This window comes from Python bivittatus, unplaced genomic scaffold, assembly GCF_059951505.1.
Source record: "Python bivittatus isolate LINGU-HERP-01145 unplaced genomic scaffold, Pbiv_v1 ctg000810_np1212, whole genome shotgun sequence".
Lineage (NCBI taxonomy): Eukaryota > Metazoa > Chordata > Lepidosauria > Squamata > Pythonidae > Python > Python bivittatus.
In genome coordinates this window covers 1,699,014-1,720,455 of record NW_028277111.1, presented here as the reverse complement: position 1 = coordinate 1,720,455, position 21,442 = coordinate 1,699,014, and the positions used below count along the sequence as shown (strand labels likewise).

At 45.3% G+C, this 21,442-nt stretch overlaps 1 protein-coding gene and 1 pseudogene across 2 annotated transcripts in view; one reads left to right on the top strand and one right to left on the bottom strand.

Moving 5' to 3' along the window:
* LOC103049051 (uncharacterized) overlaps positions 1-21,312 on the bottom strand; it is a 32,370-nt gene extending 11,058 nt beyond the window's left edge. The window contains exons 1-9 of one of the 2 annotated variants that reach the window (XM_088129337.1): positions 21,042-21,312; positions 19,517-19,599; positions 19,031-19,128; positions 16,097-16,298; positions 12,865-13,015; positions 10,571-10,989; positions 8,341-8,464; positions 7,254-7,331; positions 5,532-5,690 (exon numbers count right to left, since the gene is read on the bottom strand). In XM_088129337.1, the coding sequence (XP_087985463.1) occupies positions 5,532-5,690; positions 7,254-7,331; positions 8,341-8,464; positions 10,571-10,989; positions 12,865-13,015; positions 16,097-16,298; positions 19,031-19,101 (1,204 nt within the window). In that variant the 5' untranslated portion in view covers positions 19,102-19,128; positions 19,517-19,599; positions 21,042-21,312. Of the gene's footprint in view, positions 1-5,531; positions 5,691-7,253; positions 7,335-8,340; positions 8,465-10,570; positions 10,990-12,864; positions 13,016-16,096; positions 16,299-19,030; positions 19,129-19,516; positions 19,600-21,041 lie in introns of both variants that reach the window. The other variant, XM_088129336.1, reaches the window with a different exon arrangement.
* LOC148213919 (CD82 antigen-like) lies at positions 1,801-2,787 on the top strand (annotated as a pseudogene).
* Positions 21,313-21,442: the final 130 nt, after the last annotated feature.

Here is a 21,442-nt window from a genome sequence, read left to right as displayed (position 1 = left end):
GGCCTCTAGTCCTCTTCTTGAAGAGGAATTACGAAGAGCTGGTCTACTCACCAGCTCTTCATTCTGCTGTTGTCTTCAGTTCACCATTTCTTCCCCAGAAGTCCACTTGAAGAGACAGCACATACCTCAAAGGTGTGTTAGCAGAGGCTTCTTTCAGAAACTACATGGCTGTCAGGATCACCAGATTTTCTTCTTGGGTGATCAACTTTGGTTATAAAGATGTAATAATTGGTACCATTTTTGTCTAGGATAAACTTATGTTATCGGGTACCCAGTCTAAGAGAGGGGAAGATTTTCTAGAATGGATGGACCTTCAGGGCAAATAATCTCATTACTAGCTTGCTTGCTTTATTTATTTATTTATTTATTTATTTATTTAATACATAGACTATTGCAATGCACTCCACATGGGGCTACCCTTGAAAAGTATCTGCAAGCTTCAGCTGGTTCAAAATGAAGCCACACGGGCAATTTTGGGTGCCCAAAAGATGGCACATTATACCTTTGCTGCGTGAGCTGCATTGGGTCCCAGTTTGCTTCCAGGTCCAATTCAAGGTGTTGGTTATCACCTTTACAGCCCTACATGGCATGGGACTGGGTTACCTGAGGGACCATCTCACCCCCATTATATCCACCTGTCCCACCTGGTCAGGCAGGGAGGGTATGCTGCGGACCCCATCGATGAAAGAAGGTCAACTGGCAGGGCCCAGAAAGAGAGCCTTCTCTGCCGTGACCCCCACCCTATGGAATACTCTCCCCCCAGAGGTGAGGCAGGCCCCAACTCTCTTGACCTTCTGGAAAACAGTCAAGACCTGGCTCTGCCAACTGGCATGGGGTGAGAAAAGGGGCAACTAACCCTAGGGGTGGCTAGCACCTTGAAGATGCTCCCATATGTTAACTACTTACTGACCATCAACATCTTGGACGATATTATTATTTGCGTATGTGTTTGGTTTTAGTCCATTTTTACTGTATTTTATATTGTTTTTATTGTATTTTAATTAATATTTATTGTTGTTTTATGGTGAACCACTCAGAGTCACTTTTTTGAGAGATGGGCAGTATCTAAATTTGAAATATAAATAAATAAATAAGGCCACCCATCTTGCATACATGACTCTGGGTGGCTAATAATTAAAAACAAAATAAAACCAGAGTAAAAAAGACCGACATTTAAAAAACAATATCAGTAGCATAAAATAGCAGCCAAGAACATTCATAACATACTACATTCGAACCCACCACAAAATGGGTCATCCATACTGTCAAGGCCCCAGGCTAGATGGCAAAGCCAATTTTTTTATGCCTTGCAAAAGGCCAGCAGGATTGGGACAAGTCTAATCTCAGGAGGAGGAGAATAAGGGAGGGTTTTCATTTTTAATAACCTGAAATTGTAATTACGTGCTATAAAAACCCACAATTCATTTTACAGCGTGTGTTTTTTTACCTACTTTTCTACTCTGCTCAACAGTAGTGTCTTCTACATGGCTTAAGGATTACCAAATCAAGCGCTAAGTACCAAAGGCATCCATAGAACCTTAAGAGAGAGGCTTAAAGCTGACTTAGGAACTCAAAGGGTGTTACAATATCTGGGAAAATAAGGTATTTTGACTGAAGTAAGAAATCGAAAGGCACAAGATGCCATTAGGAAGATCTAGACGCTAGTTTTCTGCTAGAGACATTCCTGAAGCCAACAGCCATACAGGGTTCTGTTGGAGTCTAAAGGATGGATCATAAAGACTGGATATGGCTAGAGTGTCCTTGGGAGACAACCCTATCATTGTCTAGGGCGGCTGTTCTATGGCTCAGGCCCACCAGGAGATACAGCTGAGCTATTCTATTTTGTCTGTGTGTATTTCCTTTGACGCTGAAGGTTCTGAGTTCTGAAAAGAAACAAAAGGTTCTGTGAAAAAGCAACGATGAGAAAATGCTGCTCCCGAATCCTCATGTGCTTATTCTGTTGCTTCAACATCTTTTTCTTTATGGTGGGAGCCGCAATGGTCGGTATAGGAATCTGGGTTTTGACCAGCGAAAAGGTCTTCATTCCTGTTCTGCAGTCTCTGATATCCTCCTTCAACAGCATGGTGTACATTTTCATTGCAGTTGGGGCTTGCACCATGTTTCTTGCCTTATGGGGTGCCCTGGGATTCTTCTATGGAGTGCGATTTGTTTTGCTCCTCTATATCCCCCTCCTGATACTCATTTGTATCCTCCACGCATTTCCTGGCATCCTCATCTACCTCAAACAGAAGATAATTCAAGAAAACATCTCCAAGGACGTCATCAGCCTCATCCAGACCTATAACCCAACTGATGAGATCAATCAGGCCAAAGAGATTGCATGGGATTACACCCAGTTCCAACTGTCTTGCTGTGGCTGGACCGGGCCAGAAAATTGGCAAAACAACACTTTCTTCCAATATAAGGCGGGAACCTATCCGTGTTCTTGCAATAATCACGTAACCAGTTTCCAGACAGCGGTGGGCTTCTGCACGTTGGACACCATTTCCCACAAAGCTGCCGTGGATGACTGGCCCATGAAAAACCAGGGATGTGGTACAGTGGTGCAAAAGTGGTTTAAGAAAGTATTGGACAGTGTTCTCCTTGTTTCCATAATCATTGCCCTCTCTGAGATTCTGGGAATAAGTCTTTCATTTTTCTTTTGCATGGGCAGAAAATGTGTATGCTGAAGGTCACACCCCAATACTAAGACCACTGCTGTTAGGGGGAGCACTCCTCCAAGGGGAAAAAATATTTCCTTGTTTCCAGGTTTTCTTCAACACTTAGCAGGTTTTCTGAGACATCTGGCATTGCTGGTAACTAATTAGCTGAACTGGAACCATGAACTCTTGTAGCAGGTGGCCTCCAGATGTTCAACCAAAATGTCCAACATCTCTCACTCTTGAGCATACAGAACCAGAGTCCTGGGGGCTGCGATCCCGCAAAACTGGAGAGTTCCAGTATGCCTGGACCTTAAAGGTTCTGAAACCTGAGCAACCCCCACCAACTTCTGGCTCTTCTCCTACAAGGTCCCAATCAACATTATCCACCATTACATATATGACACCCTGAAACATTAACACCAGCTCTGAGCTTCAGAGTTTAATCTTTAAGCTTTATCCAGTGTCAAAATTTAGGATGCTCCTTCTTTGCAAGTCTCTAGCATTCTTCCTTTATCCAAGCATGCAAACCTTGCATCCAACTGAATCCCCAAGAAACTTGGGACCTTTGCTGCCAATCTGACTCTCTTCTTCGAAATGCACTATAAAAAAAAGAGCATTAAGATTGGTCTCTTTTCTTCAGTGATGCACACGACACAAAGGAGCATCCAGTCGTTTCGTTCTTTGGTGCTGCTGAAAAGGCTTCCCGTTCTCAGTCTACCCCAACGCCGTTGCTGATCTCAAGCTCTTGAATCTGTTGCTGCATTGTTTCCCTATTTCTCCATTTTCCCAAAATAAAACCATTACACAAAAAGAAGACCCCCACATTCTTTCCGTTACTGCTCATGTGTTGATGACATCGAGCAGATCAAAGACTGGCCTGGCCATGCATATATGATTTTGCAGTTCAGCCCCTTGGAGAGCTGTATCCAGTGCCGGCTGGGGGTGGGGGGCTGTTTAAATCTCTTTTCTCTCTATTCTGCCAAATTCTTTTTCCTGGATCTTGTCAGCTTGGAGGCACTTTAGAAGGTATTTCAGGCGTGAGTCTCTCTAGGAGAATTTTTTCAGTTATCAACTGTTGTAAAAGATGCTGGTTTCTACTAGGGGAAATAACATCTGCCTTCCAAAATTATGTCCCCATGTTGTTAAGTGTGAAATAATTTCTAGAATTAATGGCTCTTTGAAGCGCTAATTCTTTACACAGGCTTCCGTCTCAATCGCTCACTCTCCACACACATGTACATAGGGGAACAGTGATGCCTTCCACTTAAACTACAACTCCGCGTGTCACGCATCCTTGGAATATATTTGTAAACTTGTGTGCTACGCAGCACAATTGAAACCTCGCTCCCTTTTTAATATGGATCCCACATTAAAAAAAGGTCAGGGTTTCAATTGTGGGGGGCTTTTTCGGCCTCGCTGCTTATGGATGTGGGCTGGACTTACAGTATGAAATCAAATGCTAAAACATTACAGCTGTCTGTAGAACTTTAAGATAGCTAATCAAAACAGAATTTGGGATCTTACAAGATGTTTGGATGTTTTGGAAAACATTTCAGAAGACCTCGAGATAAGTGCCCAATAGGCTCCCCTTTGATCCAGAGAAAAAGGGATTTGGAGACCACTATGAGAAATCTGGATTGGTTTCTATACTCAGAAACTTTCTGGTCCTTTGGATGGGAAAACAACTCACAGAGGGAAATAAGAAAAGAAATATGGGTGTCAGCCAAAATCCTATCTAATTCAACAAGCTTTTTCTCTGGATTTCAGGCTGGTATTTTTCCAACTCGACCTGTGTAGGGCAGGAATCAAACTTAGGAAATTCAGCATACCAAATTATGTATTACAGTTAGGACTATTGTTATATTATTTTATCGGGCTTGAGTTATGAGTGGGTCCTCAATCTCTGTTCTGATTATAGCACGGGGTCAGACATTTTCCTTGGTGTGCTTTGCTTTAAATCATTAAACTGAGGGGAAAGCAAGATGTTTTAACTTCATTTTTTGGATTCAGATTTTGTGAACACCTTGATTGGCATTTTGGCTAATGTGATGCGTTCTGTGTCTCTGGATTCTGTTCTGAGTCAAAGAAAAGCAGACGCCATTGTGACTTTCTCTTATGCTTTTCAAAGAGCTCTAGAATGGAGAGAATCCCCATTTGGATTTCCCAGTCATAAGAACATTAAAAAAAACAAAAAACAAACCACAGTTACTACTAAGACCGCATTGCAGGGCTTCCCACAAGAGTTGCTTTCTCCTTCGTAAAACTGGCTATTCTGGATTCAAACTGAAATCTGCTTGAACTCTTTGTCTCTCAGGGGGAATAATATGAGAGCAGCTGAACTCAACAGTATTGAAGACCTGATGAAGGGAGGTATTCTGCACGTAACCAGAGGCACTCTTACTTTTAATCCACGTAGTCACTTTCTGTCTTGATAAGATGGAGATCTATGACCTGTCAGGTTCTTTCTGCTCAATGTCAGGGCTTCTATGACATCACAGCAAGCCAACCAATAGCAAGAGCAGGTTTCAAGGTCTACCACTACCTCCCTCTTGGGAATCAAAGCCTCTGTCTGAAAAGATGTTTTCCCTAGCCCCATCTGACAGAAGAGATGCCCCTCTGCTTACAGCATCATTTCCCCCCCCCCATCAATTCAGTTTTACTGGGGGGGGGCACCAATCCGGTGGCACTTCTTTCCACAATTTCACCCTCTCTGCATGCTTCTTGAGAAAAGCGAGAAACTGAGGGAGCTGCAAGTGGATAATACAGAGCTGAAAGGGGAGATATGTTCCCCAGAAAAAAATAGAAATCTTGGCAATGAACTTGTGAAAAAAAAATCTGATTAACAGCCACAGATGCCAAAGAGATTACCTGCTGCGGTGTCTTTCCTTTTCTCAGCTGTTTCTTTCTGTTCTTGGGCGTTGGCATCATCCAGATGCTCAGAATTTTCTTCTGCCTCCTCCCTGTTTCTCCCTTCCCAGGATGCCTCACAGGGGACCCCATCCTCATTACTCTGCCATGTGTCTCTGGCTGGAATGACCAAAAACACAGAAACCTCAGCCTCAAATTCACCTTTGGCAGGAAAGCTGAAACAAAATACAATTCCTCCAATTTACCATTAAGAATGCTATTAATAATGGGCCTCTCTAACTTCTAGTCCAGACCTTCTCTATTACCCCACTCTGGCTCTGGGGCTAAGAGGCAGGGGCTGGCCCAAAGTGCCCCTGGGAGTTCCCATGGCAGAGAGGGGACCAGAACCTGGGTCTCTCCAATCCTAGTCTGACACCTTTCCCACTACCACACCCTGACTCTGCAGCTAAGAGAGAGGGACTGGTCCAGAGTCTTCCAGGGGTGACTAGAACCTGGGTCTCCTTGATCTTAATCTACATCTTGATGAATGACTACACTGTTATGGTCCCCTCTGAGTCAGAGGTTGGAGCAGCAGCCTTGACAGACAAACATCCTGAAGGGCCCCCAGGAATTCAGACAGCCGAGGCAGCTTCAGGAGACAAAAAACCTAAGCAGAAGGAACCTGATACATGTAACGGTATGTGGGAAAGATCCTGGGAGACTGGGCCCAGAGATGCTGCCGAGAGAATGGTCAGATAAGAGACAGCATAGCCCATAGCTGGATAGTGAGTGAGGCAAGAGACTCAGAAAAGACCCTCCCTAGTTTCTCGGGCTGTACTTTCAGATTTGCAAGATTCTGTCAATGAAGCTTTACAAAAAAGTAGAACTAGCTCATCTGGTTGTGATTCCTATCTGGTTTACTCCATGAGGCTGACATCAATCTTGCAAGTCTGAAAGTGCAATGCTCCCCACTTTACAGCCTGAGAAATTAGGGAGGGTCCCTTCTGAGCCTCTTGCCTCACCCACCATCCAGCTGCGGGCTATGCTGTCTCTTATCTGACCGTTCCCTTGGCAGCGTCTCTTCGTCCAGACTCCCAAGGTCTTTCCCACGTACCATTACAATACAGATAACACGGGTCCAGATTCTGGAAGGGTGCCTAATCCAAGAACAGGCTGGCCACTATGGAGCAGAGCGAAGGCAATCAGCACATCTCCTTGAGAGGAGAGGGCATGCCCCTAACTAAGTCACATCAGCCCTGGGGATACAGAAGGCCAGCCTGCAAGCCCAACTCCAGGCCTGCTTCTTGTCGCTCTTCTGCCTTACTCCCCCATTCAGACCCCTGGCTTGACATATGGATCAGCTCCCTGGTGCCCAAGCCTTGGACTGCCACAAACCATGGTTTTATCTCTGCCTCAGCTCCATGTCAAGGCGAGTCCCAGCTCCCCCGGTTCCTCTCAACAGGCAGCAATGGTTTCACACTTGGACTTGCCTGCTGTTCTGTTCTGCGTTGTCTGGCACAGGACATACCTCTCCCTGAATCCACCACTACTGGCTGGAGCTGCAACTAGCAACATCTGTAACGCAAGCCCAGCCATTATTCCAGAAGCCGCAGGGAAGCAAATCAATGCTGGATGCAATGAGTGAACCTGGTCTCAGAGCAGAATATCTAGGGTGCTCTCGTTCCTTTTTCCCGACTCTCTCTCTCTTCCTCCCCAACCACAACATTTCCAACAGGTACCCACTTTCAACTACTTCAACCTCCGAGGACACGTTCTCCTTGGACAGATCATCCTTCTGAATGCTCTCTTTCACCGTCCTGTCTTCTGGAAGATAAATTGGAACAATTAATTGTGCCAGGAGGAAAACAAATTATTGGGACATGTCCCTCGCCCAACAAGGACAAAGACAAATCCAGTTTTGATTCGTTTTCAATGGAGGCAAAGATGGTCTAAGAATGTATTGTTTATTAAGGCCAAAAGACCCCAACCGCAAAGTAGAGATATCATCAAAAGATTTAGCATCAAACAAAACAGTTTCACAGATAAAATAAGTTGACAGACATGACAGAAAGACAAAAAATTCTGACAAAAAGACAGACTTTTAAAAATTCACTTATTAATTTATTAATAAATATCCTGTTTTTATTGCCACAGTTAAATATTTGCCTGTGGCTGCTGTAATTTTAGAATTTTTATCTGAAAGTAACTTTTTAACATATTCAGAAATAATGCCTCCTGACCTTGGTTTTAAAATTAGGCCAGTTTATATCCATCTGAAAACTTTTGTAGAAATTACAATACAGTAAAATATATTTCCCAGTTTCCAGATAAATATCATTACAGGGGTAACCTCGTTGGCAGACGGGAATCTTTTCAACACATTTGATCTAGCTAATGGTTAAAAAGGCTCCCTCTTAAATTCTGACTGGAGACCCTGCAACATGATTCTTGTTATCTTAGCTGGGAGCCATATGTGAACGGAAGAAATAAACAAAAAAAACCCCACTTTTTAATAAATGCACTGTGGCTGAGATCATCTCACACAGGACCAGGGGATTATACAAGCAGGCCTCAAAATGGGAGGTCTGGAAAAAGGAAGGGAAGGTGAGTGGAAATGGGTTCTCAGGAGGGCAGAGTATCTGGTCAGCCAGAGACATCTGCAGTGGAGGTCAAAAAAGTCAACATGGTGATCACAATCATGCAATCAAAGACCGAAGCATGGAAGAAGGGGACAGGTCTTTGATTTTACAGTTGTGGCTGTCATGTCGAATTTTCTGACCCACTTTCTGAGGATCCCCTTGTGGTCAGCAGAGGCGTGAGAAGTCCTTACCCAAAATAGGGGACCTTTTGTCTTTCTTAGTGATTTTCTTGAACTTCGTCGCGTGCTGGCTATCTGACCGAGCTTCCTTTGATGCAGGAAAGTTAGAAGCTCGCTCTCTGAGTGGCCGATCCACCTGGAACAGAGGTGAAAGTAAGAAACATAGACATCGAAGGTGAACTGGACTGTAGAGTTGAAACCTTATGAAAAAGGGCTCTCAGTTTCTCTCATCTTTATTTCCTTAGATTTGGGGAGCCAAGGGATGACAAGGAAACAAATGTTCATGAACCTTCACACATTTCTCTCATTTCTGTTATTGTTGAAAGACATTGGGCAGACATCCTGTCTCCTTAAGTGTTGAGGCCATAAAGATAAGGGAGGAAGTGACCCCGATCTGATAGCCTTCAGAACACCCTTCAGCTGTTCTGGTGATGCCTCTGCAGTCCATGAAACAATAAATATCAGAAGATCAAAGGGGGTGCCCCGAACTTGCTGGCAACCAATGAGTCATCGGGGAGATAAGTTTCCCCTAATAATAAGATCCCAAATTTATGCCAATTTGAGCCAATCAATTTGTTAATTGCTGTATCTCTGTAAGAAACATGTATAAAATCTTCTTTGAGTGTGATCAGGGTGCTTCTCCGCCTTAAGGGGAGACCCCAGCTGACTCTATTGGCTTGCTTTCAATAAAACTTTAAAAGCTCAGCTGGTGTTTTCGTGTCTGATTTTCTGCCGGACTAAATCCTAATTGGGGAGAGTCAGAAACTCTCAAATTTTGCTAACAGAGTCAGAACCATGAACTTGATGGAAATCTCCAAGAACCGCTACGTAGGCAAAAGGGGCTGAAGCATTTTTAAAGTCCAGAACATTCGGAAGCAGCTTAGGCAGACACCTCCCTGATTCACTGGAGTATAAGAAGGGGGAGGAGGTCCAGCCCAATCAGACTTATTAGAGCTAATCTCAATAAAAATCATTTTAGCTTTCCTGCAGAGTTGATTTCTTGGTTTAGCTACCTAGTGGGGCTGACATAAACTGCCTCAACTCCATGAGACCCCAAACTGGCTGGTGGGCCTGCCCCAGCTGCAAACGGTGGGACGAGCCTGCACCAAGCTAATAATCTGCAAGAGAAAGGAGGCATTCTGAGCAAGACCCTGAGAAAAACATCGGGCCCAAGACAGATGCAGAATCTTCTGCTTCTCAAGACTGTCCTCCAGCTGGTGCTGCCGTATAGCACTGGTACCAGACGAGCTCCCACTGCCCTCAGGGCACACCACCCGAAACAGGTAAAAAGAAGTTCATGGTTTAATCAAAGAATCAGAACTATTCTCTGCAGGCAGTAGGAAAAGTAAGTGGGCGCAAGACACTGGCCTTTTGTTCTGTCTGTGTGATGGAATGGAATTATGAAGGCCAGGCTCAGGGAGATAAACATTTTCTTAGCTCCCCAGAAGAGCGTGGGAGGAACAAGAGGATGAGACTGGCACCTCCCTGAGGAATTCACCCTGTTGTGGCTGGAGGACTTTGGGAGTTGGGGTTTGAGTCTGGGAAGATTCTTGCTGGAGGTATTCAAGATGGCATGGCATGGCATGAGGGGATCCTTCAGTTGCTGTGATGGAATGGAATTATGAAGGCCAGGCTCAGAGAGATAAACATTTTCTTAGCTCCCCAGAAGAGCATGGGAGGAACAAGAGGATGAGACTGGCACCTCCCTAAGGAATTCACACTGTTGTGGCTGGCTGACTTTGGGAGTTGGGGTTTGAGTCTGGGAAGATTGATGTCAGGCCTAGCCCAAGGAACTCCAAGAGACAATGCAAATTCAGTCCAGCTATGTTTATTAGCTACAACCTCTAGCAAGAATCTTCCCAGATTGAAACCCCAGTCCCCAAAGTCCTCCAGCCACAACAGTGTGACTTCCTGAGGGAAGTGCCAGTCTCATACTCTTGTTCCTCCCACGCTCTTCTGGGGAGCTAAGAAAATGTTTATCTCCCTGAGCCTGGCTTTCATAATTCCATTCCATCACAGTCTGGCAAATTCCCAGAGGTACCCTGCATAGAAAATGAGATCCTGGACTGGATAGCCCCAATCATCTTATGAGGGTCTCAGTTTCATCTCTGCAGGATTTCTGGCTCAAGCCTTGCCTTTTTTCGCCTTAGCAGAAAAATGTCTCATTCTCTTAGGACCTGGCCCTGGGCACAAATGGGAATGTTCACCCATTGCATGTCAGTGCCCAGAGGTGAGCACTCACCGCCCCCAATGGCTGATTCTCTAGAAAATCCTCTGCCAGAGAGATGGCCTGGTTACAAGTTGAGGGTCCCTGTTCCTTGAGGCACTCCTGCATCTCCTGAGGCAGGATGGCCAGGAACTGTTCCAGGATCACCAGCTCCAGAATCTGCAATTTAGTGTATCTTCCCGGTTTTAACCACTGATGGCAGAGATCCCAGAGCTGCTTGCAAACTTTACGGGGTCCTTCATTCTCCTGGTAGCAGAAATCACGGAAACGCTGGCGCTCCAGCTCTGAGTTGACTAGAGGCTCCTCCGGGGCGTTTGGCCTGCTTCTGTCCCTGCACTCTCTCCAAGGCCTCGTCTGGATAACAGGAGGGCCTTTCCCTGCTGCAGATTTTGCCAGATCTTGGTCCCGAATGGATGCCAGCTGTGGGTCCAGGGCTAAAGGGATAAAAAAGGGACAATCAAGGATTAACTTTACTGAAACAAACAAACAAACAAAAAAGCTATGGTGGCTAATTGCTATCTCTAGCCCAGTGTTTCTCAAACTTGGCAACTTTAAGATGTGTGGACTTCAATTCCCAGAATTCCCCAGCCAGCCATACTTGCTGGGGAATTCTGGGAATTGAACTCCATGCATCCCAAGGTTGCCAAGATTGAGAAACACTGTTCTAGGCTAATCTCCAGGAATGCACAGCCCTTTCCCGGGAGGAATCAGGATAAAGGTGTCATTTTAATTAAGCTATGAGTCTGACAGCAGAAGAGGTGTTCTGGAGCACGCCCTGACTGCAACTCCTTAAGCCAAACTTTTCCCAGGATCATGCTGCAGAGGTCAGTCACATGACCCCAGGAAAGGATGCAGCTGCTTTAAAGAGTGACTGATAGATGCTATGAGAGTGTCCAGCCATGCCCAGAAGCATATTTTTCCTTCCAAATCCAAAGCACAGCACAGCCCTCAATGGAAATCCATGCTCTTCTGTTGCCATCCCACTCCCTTGGAATAACCTCCTCCAAGAGATACGGCTCACCCCCACTTCCCAGCTTGCATTTAGGAAGAAGCTTTCAAGAGAGCATAACTCCAGAGGCTCTGTAGGAGCAGTTGCTCTTAACTCCAGATGCTGGGTTGGTTCCCGGTTTTATTGGTCTTTATTAAACTTTCTATGTTTTGATGCTTGTATTGCAAACTGCTGGGAGTTGTTTCCAATGTGGTGCTATAAAACAGCTTCATCAATAAATAAATCCACACGTGCACATCCAAATACAGGCATTTTATATTCAATGCTGAAATTATTATTATTAGAGGGTGCAGAAGTCAGATCTGAAGTGGACAAAGGAGCTTTGGATCCGGAATGGATACTCTTGCTTTACTTGCGGACTACCGTGTGAACTCACAAAAATACATGTTTGGAGTTGAGGACGCATCTCCTCCTGAACTCAAGTAAGCATTTTCCTACACCCACCTGCTTGCTGCACAGGAAGAAAAGGCACAGCTTCTTGAAGGAACTACTGACAGATACAGTGAGGTTTGCCCACATCAGGCCCAAAGTCCCTTTGATCACATGGGATCCAAACAGAGGTAGTCCTCCTTTAGTGATTCTCTCGTTTACCAACTGTTCGCAGTTACAACAGTGATGAAAAAGTAACTTTCTGACCAATCCTCGCATTTACGACCTTCACAGGTCTGTAAAGCAAAGGAAAGCTGAAGTAAAATCGTAACCACAGTCACAGTTTTACTTAGTGACTGCTTTGCTTAATGACTAAATTGCCGGTCCCAAATGTAGTCGCTAAACGAGGACTAGCTGCACTGCTCACTTCTACACCTGACATATGTATTTCCCTTTCTTCACGATTTACAATTTGATAATTGTAAAGGTATGAATTCAGGCAGTTAAAAGTCTCTGGGGTCTATCAAAGTCTATCAAAGTTCGATCAAAAGCCCAGGCCAGCCTGGGTATCTCTTAGTCTAATTCTACTTTAAAAGGCTTCCAACCAAGTGACTTTTAAATGAAGATATTTCCAGACTATAGGGGTGTGGTCACAAAAGTCAAGATGGCGACTGCAAATGGCGTGACTGAAGCCGTACCTATTTTTTACATCTTAGATAAACTATGTGGATGATTGCACCATCGTTGCCATCTTTTTGACTTTTCTGACCATCTCCTGCCGCTCCCCTGCTCTCCTGTCTCATTCCTGAATTTGGCTTGATTCTTTCATGCGTTAAATGAGTTTTTCCTGCCTGGTGACATAATCAAGGGAAGGAGGGTGTTCCCTTCCTTCAGAGACTCAGGCTGGGAAGGCAACCTGGGTGCTGGCTACCTGGGCTGGCAGGAAGAGAGTAGGAATGCTCCAGACCCACAACGTCACTCCCGGGAGAGGGCGCGTTGGCCTCGCTTTCCACTTTCAACAGATTCCTTGGCTGGGTATCGGGGGGCTTACGGCGGAGAAGCGGCCGTCTTCTTTTGGTGCCCTGTAGAAGAGATGAGATGAGACAAACTCTGAGAAGGGATCAAGCGAATCCAGCTGGCTGTGTTACACAGCTGCCAACCGGGGGGTTAGGAAGTTCACGCATGGAAAGAAGAGGCAACGGATCTCATTCTGGTTCACAATCTTCAAGACCCGCCGCTATGTTTTTGGAGATGGCACTCCCCATCGACAGCCTCCGTGAATTTTGAAAACCACCTCAAAAAGGGCATCCCTAACTCAGGACTCTGTAAAGCAGGGTTCCTCAACCTTGGCAACTTTAAGACGGGTGGACTTCAACTCCCAGAATTCCCCAGCCAGCCCAGGGGAATTCTGGGAGTTGAAGTCCACCCATCTTAAAGTTGCCAAGGTTGAGGAACCCTGCTGTAAAGGGAAACTTGCTTTTAGCAGTCCTGAATTGCCACACGCTTCATTTTCTCCTAACACTGTGAGAAAGCCAGTAGAAGGGAATATATATAGCTGAGGTTGAACTGTGGAGTCCTTGGTGTTCTCTGAGCTTGACTGACTAGCAGAGCACATCCACGAACACAACTAGCAGTCAGAAGGCACGATGAAAACTCCTTAAATCCACAACCCATGGACAGACTCAACCATAGTTTCAACTTGGAAACTGTCAGCATCCTAGACCAAGCTAAATCCAAAAACACGAGGGAATTCCTGGAAACTTGGTATTCGGACAACTCAACCATCAACAGGCACATAAACGTTTACACAGCATTCAAAAGAGACAATTAAAAAAGCTAAAAAGGAAACCAGAAGACCAGAACACCTCCTGGCCAGCAATCAACACCCAGATAAGCAGGGATTAACACCAGACAAACAATCAAGCAGTAAACAATACCCTAATCAAGGAACTGCCAAGGAGAAAACACCACCCGACACTGACAGGGCAAGCTACTGTATATAAACAGGGAGCAAACCCCACGCTCACTGGCACTGATTATGTTACCTAGTTGAGCAATGAAACTTCTGCAAGCAAACAGCCAAGCTCAGAGAACCCCAAGGACTCCATCATGAGAAAGGGGGAAAAAAACTTCCCTCTGCCCTCATTTGCCATAACAGACAACTGTTATGCCTGTGGGGTAAGGTCAAAGAAGACAGTGGTTGCCACCCTACAATCCGAGCCCTACCCATTTTCATGTGTATCACACGATCCAAGTAAAAAAGGGCAGAGCTTCGATCACACAGTCAAGATCAGTGTTTTTTTTTAACCCCCCTGAGCCCCTCTGCGAGACATAATCATATACAGGTAGTCCTTGCTCAACATCCACTCATTCAGCAACTGTTTGAAATTACGACGGCGCTGAATGAGGGATACTTATGATGGGTCCTCGTAGTTGCAGCCATTGCAGCATCCCCATGGTTGCATGATTGCAATTTGGGGGCTCGGCAACTGGCTCATAATTATGATGGACGCAGCGTCTCACGGTCATGCGATCACCATTTGGGACCTTCCTTGCCAGCTTCCCACAAGCCAAGTCAATGGGAAAGCTGGCAGGAGGTCGCAAATGGTGATCATGTGACTGTGGGATGCTGCAACCATGCAGGATTTGCCTAAGGACGGCAACTGGGAGTGCTGGAACTGCCGTCATTAAGCTGGTGCAGTCATGTGATGTCATACCTTACAATCATGTCGCTTAGCGACGGAGTTCCCGGTCCCAATTACCATTGGTAAGTGAGGACTACCTGTTCTGTACATTGCTATCGTGTTTCTTTCACCTGCCTCAAATCAAGCTGAAAACCATAGGTGCTGCAATCTTGCCTCGCTAAGACACTACTTTCAGCTCTCTAAGAAGGATTAGAAGAATGGCCCATTTTTGTACTCTTTTCCAGTTCCTTTGTTTGTGCTTCCCAAAAAGAGTACACAGTCTTCCAATGCAATCTCCTATGAGTCTTATTACAAAGCCTTATTACAAGGTTACAAAGGGAATTACAAAGTTGGCATTTGATTGAACATGAATCTAAGCATTTGCCTTTCTTTTTCGCTTCAGCAGCCACACAAATGAACCAACATTTATCCTGAACTGGCCACTGTGATTCCAAGATATGTTTCTGGATCCGGATCCATTAATGACTTTATTTAAAAATAATAATAATAATATATTATTTCATAATAAAATGATTATTTTGTATTTCATTCCTTTATCTGAAAAGAGCAAAATGCAAAAGAAAGAGGTCCATGCGAACAATGATAATACAGTGAAGGAAAAAACCCTAAATATATTGTAACCGTTGAATAAGCAAAATGTCAGCAAAAAATTAACAGAAAGAGAAGACTCATATCGTATCTACAAATATGCATATGGTATTCAGTTGTTTAGATCAGTGTTTCTCAACCTTGGCTGCTTGAAGATGTGTGGACTTCAACTCCCAGAATTCTGGGAGTTGGTCCACACATCTTCAAAGGCTTTTCTAAAATAAATAATAAACTCATATCCTGCATCCCTTTCCTAAAATCAGGAAAGTGACTTTCTTTCCAGTTACCCAGGATTATCTTCTTTGCCATATAAAGTCAAAGCTCTTCGCAAGATAACCATTTCCCTATTTGAGGTCCCATGAATGTCTAAGTTTATTTTTTTTATTTTTTTTATTTATTAAATTTGTCCCCGCCCATCTCCCCCAAATGGGGGCTCTGGGCGGCTCCCAACTCATTAAAAACAATAAATAAATATACTATTAAAAGCCTATAATCACAATTAGAAAAAATAAAGGAAAAAGTCCAGGAGCCCGATGGTTCAAGGCAGCAACGCCAGGCTAATAATAAAATTAATAATAAAATAAAATTAATAATAAAATCTGACACAATTTGAATTGTGGGCCTGAAAACTTTCCCACACCAGGTTTCAAAGGCCTAAAATGTCATTTTCTCCTTAGAAACCAAAATTGCAACATGGCAACGGATGGATGTAGTACATGCAATTCAACAGACCAACCTTTTCTTACTCAGTTTTGAAACACAGCAAGGTTTATAAGACGCTTTTCCAAGAAAGCGTTTTGGGAAAGGTGTGTGTGAAACAACGTCGGGTTACTTCCAACAATGTGGCAGAACCGGCCCCAGCAACTTTACCTTCCTCTGCCGCTCAGGTATATTAAAAATGGTCGGAATCGCCTCGGGCTTGAGGTATCGCCGACCGGAAGCCACATTTTCTAGGTAATCCGTCTCGCAAAAATGCTCCGAGCAGATCACATGGTGCCGCGTAGGAGTGAAATTCTTCCGTCGGATGTTCCAAACCCACTTTTTCAATACATCTTTTTTCCCAAGAGGAAACCTATGGGCAAATAACTACATCAGAAGCATAACAAGGACAGGGACAGCAAGTAACGACTTAACAACAGCTCCAACCGTAACAAGAAGAAGTTGCAGAAGAGGTTGCAGGGTCCTGCTACTGCTGAGGACGACCGCAATGGGGAAGGGAGGAGAATTAGGGGGTGCACTGGGTGCTTCTGTATAAAATGGCTTTTTCCCTGTATTTTTCTGCCTTGTGTAGCCCAAGGAAAACCTTACAGCTCCAAAACCTGTCCTCCTCCCCTCCAACTACTTCGCAACATTTCCTGTTTTCCACCTCAGCCAAGCTTAAGGGAAGGATGACCGTCTTTTCATTCCAGGGCTGGCCACCCACAGCTGAGCCAGGACTGTCTTGCACATATATATATAAATATGGGATGAATATGATGATATTCATAGATAAATATGATAAATAAATAAAATTTAGATAACTAATGATAAGGAAGCTAGAGTTAGAAGTACGAGTAAGTATTCACCGAAGCGAAGGATTGGTTCTTGCACCACAATTTAGTGAATTATATGTTGTAATATACTCTTATTTCAAAAAAAACCAACCAATTTAAATTATTTTATTAAATAAAAATACATTAAAAGTAAATTAAATTATTTTAATGTAAATGGCATGCACATAATTTTAATTATTGCACCCTGTCTGGAGACACACAGCATAACAAACAGAATGGAAATGAACTGTATGAACAGGTGCAAATATTACATCACTGTATATACTTGTGGATAATCTGAGAATTTAGATCCCAAAATACACTCCCAAAATTGGGTTTGGCTTCTCGGCAGATGAGCTTATCCACAAATAGATATGGTAATACTTTTTTAAAGTACCGGTATGTACTCACCGATAAATCCATCCATGGATAAGATGGCCCTCGAATTTTTAACCAAAACACCATGAAAACTACATCACCCACAGATAAACCAATTGTGAAAATTAAAACATACAAACATTTTGAGCATCAGCTTATCTGCGGGTAGCATTTTTTCATGGAATTTTGATTAAAAATTCAAGGGTCGGCTTATCCGCCAGTATATATGGTATTAAAGGGAATCAATCAGAATGGTATACTGTATACAGTCCCTTCAATCCTCAGACAGAGATACAGAGGTTACATTATGTCGTCCCCCCATGTATGAGATTCTAGATGACCTCCACCGCTCCTGGGGGAAAGAATTCCCTACTTTTACCTGTTTAGTGTTTTCAATTATATTAGCCAACAGGAGGCACTACACTTCACTTAACAATGGTAATTGTTCCTCACTTACCAACGGTAATTGGGTCCAGGAACTCCGATGCTAAGTGACACAGTCGTAAGGTGTGACTGTGAAGGAATGCCCCGTTCGTCAAGAGAAACTCCCGTCACACGTGTGGTTCATAAAAGAGGTTTACTCAAGCGTAACGCAACAGTTACAAACAAAGCCAGGACTGGCTTGGCACAACTTCCCACACAATTTATAGTCGTCCCAATCCCCCGCTAGCCCCGTTGCTAGGTTACATAGTACATGTTGCAGATTACAGATTGCCCACTGTAATCCCCCCTTTTACTCTAATGTCGGGTTCAGCCCAGTTCTGTTCTTCTTTGATTGTTGTTAGCCGCTGGCGTGGTCATTGCCTTCGTTGGGTCTTTGCGCAAAGCCGGGGAACTGATTGCTCTTCCTCGATCCTCGGCTCTCCCCTTTGTCCATAGCGCCTGCGGCCATCCGGCGTTAACACAACGCATCTGCTAGCAGTTTAGTAAGGCGGCGCCAGGGGGCCCATTCATTAGTTTGCGGTTTCGCACTTCCTCTTTCTGCACTAGCGCTCGAGCGGTAAAACTGACTAAAGCGCGGCTGGGCAAGTTCCTAGCCGTGCTGCGCTGGCTGAACCTGACAGTGACATCATGTGACTGCGCTGACTTACTAAGGCAGTTCCGGCAGTCCCAGTTGCCGTCATTAGGCGAATCCCGCAGTCGTTAGGCGCAACGTCATGGGATTGTTATTTGTGACCTCCTGCTGGCTTCCCCAATGACTTTGTCAAAAGCTGGCAGTGAATGATTATGTGACTGTGGGACGCTGCAGCAGCCACAACTATGAAGATGCGTCGTAAGTCCCCCTCATTCAGCACCGCCGTAACTTCAAATGGTCGCTGAATGATTGGACGTTAAATGAGGACTACCTGTACATGGCTGGTTTCATCCTATATGAAACATCTACATGGCTGGTTTCATTTAATACTGTACTCTAATCAAGGAACCACCAAGGAGGAAACCACACCCCCACCAAAACTGGTAGGGCAACCTCCTATATATATAAACAGGCAGCAAACTCCACTCTCCCTCGTGCTGATGTTACCTAGTTGGGTAATGAAACGTCTGCAGGAAAACTACTAAGCCCAGAGAACACCAAGAATGCCACCGTTCAACCCTGAGCTACAGATACTCTCTTCTATTGGTTTCATCCTTATTTTTCCTCCTCCTCCTCCTCCCACTGATGATTACTAATAAGGATGAAACCAGTCACATGTACCTCACGATCAGCATCATTAATAAAGGTAGCTACTCTGCAGCAACCACCACAACAAGGCTACTCACTCTTGCTCTCCTTATGGGATAGCGTTCCAAATTCAGGGACCGTGTCCAGCACAAAGCCACACAAAGCCAAAGGCTTCAGAACAGCTCGCACTCCTAAGATTTGTGACTCCCACCGCCCCCACAACCAACTTACCTGTGGAAGGAGATATTGTTGCCGAGTGAAAATTTGTTATTGCAGTTTATTGCGCAACATGATTTCACCATGACTGGGCACACCCAGAATCCCACCAACTGTGGAAGGTAAAAGAAGAGAAACTAACGAAACGTGCCAGAAAAATGTGTTCCCGCTGACAGCCATGTGCCCCCAGCAACGTCCCTCACTCACACACTCAGCTAATCTAGAAGGGCCCTTCTGCCTGCAATTCTTCTAAACACCCCCAAACCTGTCGGCATTTCCTGGTCAGCAAGCACACTCAGTCTTCGCTATGCTACTGCTGCACGTTTCCCTCTGTTTTTTAAAAAATACTATTCCAAACCATTCATTTTTCTAAGTTTGCCATGATTTTTCTGCACTTCTTGCCCCCAACGGAAAAAGCAATAAACGATTGGAGATCATTGAACGGGAGATTTCACATATCTAGAAAACAGCCACATCTGTAGCCTTGAACTACTGCATTACCTCTTCAGGGAGTTCAAAGGTCAGTCAGCAGATTATTGTTATTGATTGCTGTTATTCTTTCTCCTTCATGGATGGAAGAAAATCTATACAGAGAAAGGGAGACTCAGATTCTGCACTGTGATCAGGTTTATATATTTTGTGAAACCACGGTTTGCTTAACCATGGTTTAAAATGGTTGCCCCTGAAGAGCAGGCTGCCCCCCCACCCTCTAGGAAAGGACTTAAAAATATATAGCAGCATATGACTTTTAACTGTTATACTATACTGACTTTTACCTTTCATTTTTAAATTTTGTACGTCACCAGTGGCCAGAAAAACAGGAATTCATTTTTAAGTGACGAAAGCAAGCATTGATTGTTTGGGTTTACACAACGCACTAAGAACATCAAATATCACACCACTTTACAGCTTAGCATAAAGTAAAGAGCAAGGCACGAGGAATAACAACTCAACATCTATTTCAGCTCCCTAATACTTGGCTCTACAAACAGAAATGAACACGCAAGCACGCATCCCTGCTAAGAAACATACTGCTGCGCGCACGCCCCGTGCGTGCATCGGACACATCTTCCCTCCCACAAGAGCCAACGAATTACTAACTTTTTGCAAAGAAAGATGTGTCTCGCCTTTCATTCTACCCCACTGAATTATAATGATCCTACTTAGGACCCATTATGGGAAGCGCTCACTCTCTGGAGGAGGCTCTGATGCTGGGGAGAAAGGAAGGAAAGAGGAGGAGAGGAGGACCAGCGCCAAGGGGGTGGACTCAGTTACGGTGGCAATGGGGGCATCAATTACAATTGCTAATGCGAATAACAAAACTGTCAGCTTTAAAGATGCGTCCAATCTCCCTCTTTAGGGAGGCACTTCTCTTGCAAACTGCGTACCATCAAGTCGGTGTTGATTCTTAGCGACCACATAGATGGGTTTCCTCCAGGAGGACCTATCCCCAACCTTCAGGCCTTCCAACGGTGCCCCCATCACCACTGTAACCAAGTCCACCCCACTTGCTGCTGGTCCTCCTCTTCTCTTCTCTCCTTCCACCTTCCCAGCCTCAGAGCTTCCTCCAGACAGCTGGTTCCTCGCACCATGTGCCTGAAGTAGGATCATTTGAGCCTGTGTCGGGAGTGATTCGGTCTATGAGTCTTGTAAGATGGATTGATGATGAGCCATCAAGTCAATGTCGACTCCTAGGAACCCTGTAGATCAGTGTTCCTCAACCTTGGCAACTTTAAGATGTGTGGACTTCAACTCCCAGAATTGGGAACGCTGGCTGGGGAATTCTGGGAGTTGAAGTCCACACATCTTAAAGTTGCCAAGGTTGAGAAACACTGCTATAGATTGATTCTCTCCATGATCTTCTGCCCCCAAACTGGTCCTTCAGGCCCCCCAATGGTGCCCCCTCGCCTCTGTAGCTGAGCCCACCCCCCTTGCTGCTGGCCCCCTCTCCTCCTCCTTCCTTCCGCCTTCCCCAGCCTCAGAGCCTCCTCCAGAGAGCTGATTCCTCGCACAGCGTCCGACGTACCTCCCTCTTCCTCCCAGAGCCCGTCGGCGGGCTTCGCTGGCTCGCCCCGCCCGTCTCCGAAGCGGGCCCCCAGGAAAAAGGCCGAACGGGCCCGCGGGCTCCTTAAGGGCCGAGCGGCGACATCTGACCCGAGGATCCCCGGCGTGACAGCTCGGCCTGGCCCGCCGCGGTCCCCCCGCCGCAAAGCTCGTCTGCAGAACAGCCGCTTGGCAAGCCGCCGCCCGCTTGCTCCGCGCCCCGGCCGCGACACGCCACCCCGGGGCCAGGCAACCCGGACCGGAAGGCGCCCGAGCAATGTCTTCCCCTCGTGCATCCACCCGTCAAAGGCTTCCCCCGCCGCTTTTCCTCTCTAGGAAGCGGCCCGCCGTCGCTCTCTTAACCGTTACAGCACCGAGGGCGCG